This window comes from Primulina huaijiensis, chromosome 1 (genome assembly GCF_012295235.1).
Source record: "Primulina huaijiensis isolate GDHJ02 chromosome 1, ASM1229523v2, whole genome shotgun sequence".
Lineage (NCBI taxonomy): Eukaryota > Viridiplantae > Streptophyta > Magnoliopsida > Lamiales > Gesneriaceae > Primulina > Primulina huaijiensis.
The window spans coordinates 23,087,009-23,098,002 of NC_133306.1; the positions used below are offsets into that span (position 1 = coordinate 23,087,009).

At 34.1% G+C, this 10,994-nt stretch overlaps 2 protein-coding genes across 2 annotated transcripts; both read right to left on the bottom strand.

Moving 5' to 3' along the window:
* Window positions 1-2,968: 2,968 nt before the first annotated feature.
* On the bottom strand, window positions 2,969-3,966 carry LOC140985848 (peroxiredoxin-2E-1, chloroplastic). Its single transcript, XM_073453804.1, has one exon. The coding sequence runs from the start codon at window positions 3,869-3,871 to the stop codon at window positions 3,170-3,172; it is 702 nt and encodes a 233-aa protein (XP_073309905.1). The 5' UTR covers window positions 3,872-3,966; the 3' UTR covers window positions 2,969-3,169.
* A 2,839-nt stretch (window positions 3,967-6,805) lies between these two features.
* Window positions 6,806-10,283, bottom strand: LOC140985862 (uncharacterized). Its single transcript, XM_073453814.1, has one exon. The coding sequence runs from the start codon at window positions 10,247-10,249 to the stop codon at window positions 7,859-7,861; it is 2,391 nt and encodes a 796-aa protein (XP_073309915.1). The 5' UTR covers window positions 10,250-10,283; the 3' UTR covers window positions 6,806-7,858.
* Window positions 10,284-10,994: the final 711 nt, after the last annotated feature.

The following is a 10,994-nucleotide window of genomic DNA, read 5'->3' on the forward strand; positions in this document are numbered from 1 at the left end:
AATTGTTCTCAATTTTTATAAATATTTTTTCGAGATTTTTTAAAATGTTAAATTTATTTATAAATGAGTTTTTAAGATTTTTGAATGTAAATCATAAAATTCCAATAATACTATTAAAAACATTAATTTTTAAAAAATATATGATGCTTTTTTTTATATAATTTTCATTTCTATAATTATTATTATTTTTTACATATTTTGTGTATTTATACAAACGTTTTCATTGTTTTTTTTTAAATTTTATCAATCTTATATAAATTTTAAAGCATTCATGCCATAAAAAAATAATTTTGATAGAAAATATTCAAAATGTAAAATAAATTGTCGATGGTGTGATTACCAAAATTTAAATAATTAAAAAAATATAAATGTTTTCTAAGTTAAAGATATTGTTGTCATTTTAATAGAAATTAAGTTTGAAAAGCACTCAAACTTTAGTTTGTATTAATTTTATATTTTTATTTTAAAACACTCCATACTTTTACTTATCGCTCACTTCAAATTAATCTCTAAATCATTTTAAAATAACAAATTCTCTCACAAACATACTCTAATTATATCCCCGCAATATACAGATTTGAGTCCGATATCTCATGAGTCTTGGACTTAAATAAGTGAGTAAAAAGTAAAATTTTCAAGTATATTTAACATAATAATAATATTTTAAAAGTGAATAAATAAATAAAAAGAAACGGTCACATGAAAGAAACATCATGAACCATGAGTGTGTCCCATTCGATTCACATGCTAAGGTTGTTGAGCAGTCGTGATTCGTGAAAAAAAAAGGCAGGCCGAAAGGTAATTCAATATTCCGGTCCGAGGGCATGTATTCCGCGAAGATAGATGGGTGTTACTCGAGAAATTTGGATAACTTTGAAAATTAAGAGAATATGGTGGTGAGTATGAAAAATATTGCAAATCATGTGGGGTGTTGTGTAAGAAATGGAAATAAAAGATGTAGATTCGGACCAACTTGAGATTTTTCTCAACTCGAATCAAACATTGCCAATTCCTTATTTATGACATGATTGTATAGTTTATGTTCAACTTTATAAAAATCAAACATTGACACATCAAAACCCAAATAAAAAAGTCCAGAGGAACCAACGAATCGGGTGTAATTTGAGTGTTTTTGAAGTCGGTTTTAAAAATATAAGATTTGCATATGAAATTATCAAACTCAAAATAAACTTTTTTGAGCAGATTCATACCCAAATCACGTTGTTCAATAATTTACGAGCACTCTTAAGCTTTATTATTTTAGCATGGTTATATATTAAATAAATATATTTAGAATGTTTTGAGATTTTATTTTATAGCGAGCTTTCAAAAATGCTAATATGTGTCAAGCTGAGCACAGTTATTCGATCTCTAATTTGAATTAAATCTGAGCTACAAATATTTAATTGTTCATTATTCAAATCAAGCTCGAATTCAAACCTTATTTTGTCTCCATATTCGATTGAATTTGACGTAATTACATCCCAAAGTGAGCTCATGAACCCATGAGCTCACGGGCCGATCAATAACCACTTGGCTCATCCACTCCTCCGTTGTATTCACATCTTCATTCTTTCAAATTTAAACAATATTTGTCCAAACAAAACCCAAATTTTTATAATTCTTCCCCGATAAAAGTAGAGATGGACAATATCATACAATTAAAATGACAATTTCTAGTCAGAATTCGAAATTCCCATATGATTAAATAATTAATCAACTCATGGTTTTACTCTGACGGTGTACCAAGTAGAGAAACTAAACACAACCAAAATAGCGAAACCGTAATCAGCGCATGGAATAATTTGGGTATCATAGACCACAAAACGCTAGTCACCTCAAACCACAAATTATCCGGAGTCTCGAGAAAAAGAGGAAAAACCAAAATTTGAGATTCTCCAGAAGGCCACTTTATTTATGCCGCAGATCACATAAGTTTGACTATAAACTCAATAATTTCATTTGTTAACAATGAAACCATAAATTAAATATTAAATTCATATATTATTTATTTGTACATTAGTTAAAAATAATATAATGAATTTCAAATACTTCGATTAATGGATGATCTTGAAATACATCGTAATTAACATGAAATATTATATAAAAAATGATCTTGAAATCCATCTTAATTAAATGAAACATTATATAAAAATACAAGACAGATTTGAAAATTATAATCTTAACTTCTCTAAAACAACAAAAATATATGTGAGATCCATGAATTCAAAATTCATTAATCCAAATAAAACCTTAGGTCATGCTAAGAATATTCCCATTATATCCAACAATCGTGGTCTCATGACCGAACCACAAAATCTGAGCATCCCACATCCATCAAGGACTCAAGGAGAGTGCTTCTTAGCTATAACAAACTGATTTCAAGACCAGGAATCAACTAATGAAGCCTGTATCTACACTTGAACTCTAAACCAACAATATCAGGTTCAAAATTTTACTAGTAACTCCTCAAATTCCATTAGTCCCAACCAATTTAGAAGAATCACTCACATATTTCATGAAATAAAGCAATTGGACAACACCTTTAAGAACACACTCAAGACCACAATATATGGTCATGTGTGCCAATTACACTCAGGTCGTTCAAGCATCAGCTTAAATACATATACATACGAGATAAACCAGTATGTCAAATTTTGGATATTAGAGAACACTATGAATACAGAATTTGCTGTATATAGTTTTCCAACACGTCCTTCGAAAAGCAGTATGTCAAATTTTGGATACTCCATAGCACTGGCTTCTAGACACAACAAACTTCATTCAACAGAAAACATTTTCAAAGAAAGTCAATTCTACATATAAGAGTGGATTTGAATAGACAAGCAATAGCTCATATGCACCTATATTCACGCATATTCGTTGTCCTACAGGCTTTTCTTGGTTCAATGATAGAAACAAGAACCGATCAATCCAAGCATATGGATTAAAATAGTAGAAGACAAACAAGCAACGAATTAAACCATTAAAAATCATGCGCAACAAGAAGCCTTAGCATTGCATCATGATCCATGATAACAGTTCTCCAGATGATAATTTCCCAATTTATTAAACTAAGAAAGTAAGATGTCACTTCATCATCAAAACTCAAAAGAACTGGAATGAAAAACGAGCACTCAATCTCAGAAGTTGAACCGAAACCAAAAAATTAAAGAGCCTTGAGCATATCCTCTGCACTGCTCACATTGAAAGCACCACCCTCCTCCAGATTCAAGATTTTCACAACCCCATCTTCCAAATAGATAGCATACCTCCTCGACCTCACACCCAGCCCCACTGGCTTATCACTCAAATCCAGTTCACAACCAATTGCCTTCGTAAAATCCCCATTTCCGTCGCTCAGTAACAGCACTTCATCACCCACTTGCAAATTCTCCTTCCACGCCTTCATCACAAATGCATCGTTGACCGAAATGCAAGCAATAGTGTCCACACCTTTCGCCTTAAACTCGGCAGCTTTTTCCACAAATCCAGGAAGATGTTTCTGCGAGCAAGTCGGAGTGAAAGCCCCCGGAACGGCGATGAGTATAGTTTTCTTTTTGGCGGTGAGGTCAGAAATGGAGATGGTTTGGAGCTCGTCGGACGAGTCGAAGTAGGAGAGTGTGGCGTCCGGAAGCTTGTCACCGACGGAGATCGTGGCGGAGATCTTAGGAGCAGTGGAGAATCTCAAGTATCGAGGGCGGGTGCGGCGGTGGAGGTGGACGGGCAGAGCGGCGAAAGATGAGGAAAAGAGGGAGGTAGGAGTCTTGAACTGGGAGAAGGCGCAAAGGGGTTGTTTGAACTTGGAAGAGGATGGAGTGAAGAGCTTTGCGATGGCGATTGAAGCTGTCGTCGCGGTGGAGGCTGCCATTTGCTGCGGTTTTCCGAAGGAGAAAATGTTTTGGGTTCGGAAAATGTGGGGTGGTTGGCTTCGACGGATGGATTTTGAGATTTCGGCGGACGTAACAATGAAGTAAATTCGTATTTTGACCCTCTGAGTTTGGTTTTCTCCAAATTACACACAAAAATTTGAATAACCTATTTGGATTTAAAATTTTTGTTAATTTTAATTTAGTATTTTAAAACAATTATTATAAAGACGCCTTTGATTAAATATTTGAGAAACGGAATTTGTAACATATTTTTAATTTTTTTTATATTAGCTTTACGCATGTGTCAATTATTTCCTTGTTACATTTCAAAAAATAAAAGGGAAGTCTTTCCATATCATTTTTAGTAAACCAAAATAAGAATTTAACAAACTGTATTTGATTATTTTCATCCATTAAATTAGAAACGTAAAATCAAAATAAATACGATAAATCAAATAATCAAATCCCTTTCACTGTAATTTGATTGCACTCATTCTCCAAACTCTGTTTTTCCTTAGCTTACTTTGAGACTGACATTTTGCTTGGACATTCCTCTGTTTCCCAAACTCATGTCAACTTCCTCAATCACCTTAACAATAAGAATAAGAAAAGAATAAGAATAAGATCTCTTGCAAGCTCTAGGCGTAGCTCTTTTTAACGCATCCTGATCTTTACTTTTACATCTTCTTCCTCTTTATCCGAATATGATTTTGCTTAAGAAAGCTGTATAGAAGAATCAACGATCTATTTTTTTGCGTGTTTCATCCACATTCTTTAATCTAAAACTCAGGAATTCTCACAATATTTTGAAAGCATAAACTTTGAGTGCATGAGAACAAAAAAATTCGAGGAAACTCAAATTTTGTACGACTGCAAGAAACTTTATCATCAGAAGAATCATATGTAACAATATGTTATTACTGTTTATTTAAAAGTCTGATCTTGTAATGAGATATGATTTATGATTCAACAAAAAACTTCCAAGTGTGAATTGTGTTCCTTGTTTAACTCGTTATGAAATAACTGAAAAGTTTTGTGTTTGTGAACACTTACAGTATCTTAAGAATGTCAATCGGAAAAGACATTATTGGAACAATATGATTTGTCATCAAATTAGCTTTCAACTATTTGTAGCGACGATCATCATTTAATTCTTAAAAATATTGAAAAAACTATAAAAGATTGTTTTTATAATTTACATATTTTTTCAAAACACTATTCATGCTCTCGCTTTGTTGAGTGGTGGTCATATCTGCACAAAAAGTTTGCCTTTAGTACACAAGCGACGGTTTTTCCTTGATCTTAAACAACCTCTCCATTCATTGATTGCTTTGAAGATCATACTTATAAAATAATGCATTCCATGTGTTTTGATAAATATGCCAAATACACGAGCGATGATAAGTTTGGGGCCATTTTTCTACCATAGCTTTTGCCATTGCTGCATCTTGATCAGTGAGCATGGTTATTGGTGTTTTTTCATGCATGGTTTTAGCACAAGTATCGAAAAAGTCACATGAAAATTTCAACAATTTCGTCGTATAATAATGTTGCACCAAATATTATTGTTTGCTTGTGATGATTAATACCGACGAAGAGTGCAAACTCTTTCCATCTTTATTTTTCCTATATTTTGTATCAAAACATACCACAAACACAAAATATATCCGCCCAAAAGATATTAGTTATTAGATCACCGCTATCAGCTTGAATTGCATAAAAAAAGTTCGGATCATACGATTGCATATCTTGTAAATATTCAAGTACCCCTCCGTTATCTCTCATCTGAATATATGTTGTTCTTTGTGGATGTAAATAGTTTTTGTAATCTCCAAGAATAAACCCAACATTTTTCATGTCCACTAACTTGACTAGCCATACAGTTCAATCCCGCCTTTGGCGGTAGTTGCATGACGATGAGATTTAATACAAACATATCGTTTATCCTTTTCTCTTTGATCTTGACACGAACAACAAAATGGTCTATCCAGAATATTTTCATATTTATCCTCGTGACATGCACGTCTTCTAATACCAAAAAAAATTGGTGAAATTTCATGATCTATTTTGAAAAAAGTGTAAAATAATAAATAAAAAAAATTATGCACATAAGTAATTAATATGGATTTCATAAGAAAACATGACTATAATTTAATTACATACATGAAATACCAACAAATAACAGGACCAACTCCGTTGATTTCTATGAAGAAAGAACGAACAAAATTTCTCACTGAGAATTTAATAGTCATCGATAGACAATAGTAAGCAATTCTTTTGAATTTTTTTGATAAGAGAAGAAAGAAAGTTTTTCACAAAGAATATAATATGCTTTCTTATGTTTCTACTCGCTAGATATTTAATATAAACAGATTTGATAAATTTTAATTCTATAAATATACATGTTCTCTGAAATTAAAATAATCACAATTTATTTAAATATATTTTTAAATTTGAGTAAACTGCTACTGAAGTTGTCCTTCACGTTTTTTTTTAAAATTTAATGGATGGAAATACAATTTGTTAAATCTGGAAAGACTTTCCTTTTATTGTTCAAAATGTAATAAGGAAATAATTGAATAATTGACATATTGAAGTCAGCAAGATTTTTTTCCTCTACATGTGAAGCTAAATAAGGTGTGTAGCATATTGTGTTAATGATGCTTATACCTGACCTCCACAAGCTTAATATTTCAAATAATAACATATTGTCTCTAAATAATCTTGACTAGCTAATGCATTATGGAATATAGTTTGAACAAAATATCAACTACATGATCCTTAGATATTTAATTTTGGATAAGCAGCTCGTGATGATTTTCAGGGTCCCTTTTTTCATTCGTATTTTGTCCTACAAGCTTTTCTTGGTTCATAGACAGAAACAAGAGCTAATCAATCCAAACGTAAGGCTCAAACTAACAGAGACTTAAAACACACAAAACAAAATAAAGCATATAAAAATCACGAACACCAAGCCTGAGCATTGTGTCATTATTCCTTGTAACACTTGAAATAACTTCAAATTCCTCAAAATAAAAATTTCCCATTTTATTAGTTAAGTAACACAGTAAATTTCAGTTCACCATCAAAAACTCGAACAAGAGAGCACTCCATCTCAAAAGTCAAGAAAAGGAGCCGAAACCATCAAATGAGAGAGCCTTGAGCATATCCTCGGCACAGCTAACATTGAAAGCACCACCATTCGCCAATTTCAAGATTTTCACAACCCATCTTCCAATATAGCATACCTCCTCGACCTAACACCCAGCCCCATCGGCTTATCACTCAAATCCAGTTCACAACCCATTGGCTTCTTCAAAGTCCCATTTCCGTCCCTCAGCAACAGCAATTCATCACCCATTTTCAAATTCTCCTTCCACACCTTCAGCACAACTGTATCGTTGACCGAAATACAAGCGATAGTGTCCACCCCTTTTGCCTTAAAGTCGGCAGCTTTTCACAAATCCCAGAAGATGTTTCTGCAAGCAAGTTGGGGTGGAGGCCCCGGGAACAACGATGAGGATAGTTTTCTCTCTTTCAACTGCCTTTTCTCAAAGGCGAAAACCCTAGTATCTTAAGAACATAAACAACTTAAAATAACTGGAAGAACTGAAAGACCGATTTCATGCACTGGCTTTTTTTCAACTTTCCAAACCATTCAACCTCAGAAACACCGATGCCCTGCTCCTTGTAATTGATAGTTGAGAGATTGTCATTCTCTATAAATTAATCGACCAATTTTTTTTATAATCAAATATCACACGAGAGTACAACATTGGGAGTTCACTGCCTGCAAGTGCAAACAGAAAAGAACAGTCCAACAATTAAAATGGATATTAAAATTGGTGAAAGTTGTGGGGGGTCACATATTTTTATCCAGCTTCTACCGGCATGAAAGAACACAATCTCGTTTTCTACAAGGAGCACATTCACTAGAACATGTGAGCCATAAAGGAAACAGAATTAGAATCTGAAAAATCTCAAGACTACATTTTCACATCAGCTGAAGGATCCTCGTTCAATCTCAAAACATTAACTCCCTTGATACTCATTTCAGCGCAGATGGTTTCAATCTCCTTTAATCTTCCTTCCTCTTTAAGCCCAGAAAGTAGTTCGTTACAAACATGAACAGATGGTAGAAAGCCAGTCTTCAACATTTCTTTGTACCACCGGCATGCCCCATCAAAATCCTTAAGCTTGCAATGTCCAACAATTAGTGTATTAAAAGTCTCATCATTGGGGGCCAATCCTTTGATACACAGTTCATCAAAATGATCCCTTGCACCCTGCAGGTTTCTCTCTTTTAAGCATTTCATGATCAAGCTAGTATAAGTCATCTTGTCTGGAGGAATTTCCCGATTCAACATCTCACTGTACCAGGCAGTTGCTGTATGAATGTCACCTTGCTCAACACAAAAACGGATGAGTTCGTTGTACAAAATTTGATCTGGAATCAAATCTCTCTGGCACATTTCTTGAACAACTTTCTCCACGAGACCTAATCCTTCCTTTTTGCATATTCTTATAAGAGGATGATATGTGTTTACTGTAGGCTTAATGCCTGAAGTTTTCATCTTCTCGTATAACTTCAAACACTTGTCTAGGTCTCCAGCATCCGAGAAACCAGATATTAATGAATTATATGTGATGACATCAGGGCTTAAACCTTTACTCATGATACTAGAGGCAATTTCTTCAGCTTCTACAACCCTACCCTTTTTGCAGAGCCCATTGATCAGTGCATTGTATGTCACAATGGTTGGCAATATGTCACTTTTTACCATCTCATCCAAAACATCGAAAGCATCTTTAATACTCCCTCCCGTGCAATGGTTGTCTATCAGCATATTGTATATTTGCACATTTGGAGAAATACCTCTGTTCAGCATGTCGTGGTAAATGACTTCTGCTTCAAGACGCCTCCCCTTCTTGGATAAATTATTTATCAAAGAGCCATAGGTGACAACAATAGGCTTGATCCCATTATTTTCCATTTCCTCGAGAATCTCTAAACATCTTTCAAACTGACAACTATGTCCATAGCCATTTATTAAGATGTTATATGTCTGCACACTTGGACAAATTCCAGCATCTACCATCTTCGTGAACCACTCGTTTGCATTATCCATCTGACCTAAACTACAGAACTTGCTGATCACTGTATTATATGTGATGCAACTAGGTTTCACCCCTGCAATTCCCATTTCATCAATAATCCGAAATGCCTTGTCCATAAGCCCTAGTTTGCAGTAACCGTTAAGAATGGTGTTCATCATCACCTCCGTCAAAACAACCCCCGATTCCTTAAACTTTCTCAATAACTCCTCTGCTTTGTCCATCTTCACTTCCTTGCATAATCCATTCAACAAAATGCTACAGGCATGCTCATTAATCTTCACTCCATGTCTTGTAGCATCTTCATATAATGCCAATGAAGCCTCTGCATTCCCACCCCTCACATGCCCATCAAAAAGAATACTATAAGTAAATCCATCAGGCCCAAACCCATGGGCTGCCATTTCCTCCAAAATCCTGTTGGATCCCTCCATTCTCCCCATTTTACAAAGCCCACTAAGCAAAGTGTTATAAGTTGAAATATTAGGTTCCACTTTATCATTTTTCATCTTCTCTCTGAAATCAAATGCCCCCTCTAAATCCCCAGCTTTACAACACCCATCAATTAGACTATTATAAGTCACTCTATTTGGCCTGACATTCCTCTTGAGCATTTCATCAAACAACTTCTTCGCATCGTCCACTTTTCTTTCCTTGCACAACCCGCCAATCAATACATTATACACAAAACCATTGGGCCTCACCCCGCATCTTTTCATCTGATTCAACAAATCCAAACCCTTCTTTAAATCTCCCAACTTCACCACCGATTGTACAGCTTTTCCGTAACTAAACGCATCCACCCAAATACCAGCATTGACAACTTCATTAAATATCTCTATGGCTTTTTTAAACTGGCTCAAGTTCACCAAAGATTCCAGAAACAAATTAAAAGCAGAGAGGGAAGGGAAATTACCATCTCTTCTAATCAAACTGTACAGTTCGCCAGCCTCATTGGAGAGCTTGGATTCAGCATAAATCGTTAACAGCGTATTGGCAAAAACAGGCTTCACACTTGCAGGAGGAGAGGACTGCGAGAAAGCAGCAAAGAGTTGTGAAACAGAGTGTACAACGGTGAGTTCTTGGAGGAGCCTTTTTGCTGTTTCGGTGCGGTTTTGCTGAACTAAAGCCCGGAACTTCCGCAGCTCATCTTGTATCGGGGTCTGAGTTTCCGAGGGTACGGCGTAGGAGCAGTAGAAGGCTTGGGAGGGAGGTGGACAACGGAATTTGGAGGGAAGGACAGGGGGAAGACGCCTCGCCATTGTCACTCTGCTTTCAGCTCTGATTTCTGAACGCCTGAAGGACCCTTTTGAATTTTGCAATTGTTTGGGCCTGAGCCTTATTCTGGGCCTATAATCTGGGGAAGGTGAAGTAAGGATCCAATCTTCTGGTCCAGTGCATTAAATTTGTGGTTAAGTAGGCCCTCATTTTATATTCTTCGATAATATATATATACTTCGCGATTATGAATTTAATAAAAATTCAAAATGGATATTTTTTTTGTTTAATTTGAACTTAAAAAAATATAAGAAAAAATGTTTTCATTAATAAATATTTAAATATAAACATTTTTTAATTCAATTTTAAAAAATATTTTAAACCCTTTTAAAAAACTTATCAAAAACATGTTTCTTATGATGCAACTACATAGAGACAAGAGGGAAATCCAAACTTATGATTCAAAGCATGCATAATTAGTAATTATCATTAAAGACTCTAACTAATATCTCAAGAGAACTGAAAATTAGTATTTTTAAACAATTGCATTGAATTATATGCCTCCGCAAAAAATGTGATTCATTATACATGCTAGTAAAAGCGGTACACTCGTATATTAAGTATTATGTAAAAAAAATTTTAAGGTATTTGATTCGATAAATATTCTATAAAAGTAAATAAGATATAAGACTTAATAGCATAATATTTATATAGTTATAAATAAGTGCATTATCTAGTAGTTAAATATTTAATATTAACAAAAATAAAAATAATATTATAAATCTTATA

Bases quoted from the DNA above. Each gene is read 5' to 3' on its own strand.
- LOC140985848 (XM_073453804.1), bottom strand. From the start codon at position 3,871: ATGGCAGCCTCCACCGCGACGACAGCTTCAATCGCCATCGCAAAGCTC.
- LOC140985862 (XM_073453814.1), bottom strand. From the start codon at position 10,249: ATGGCGAGGCGTCTTCCCCCTGTCCTTCCCTCCAAATTCCGTTGTCCA.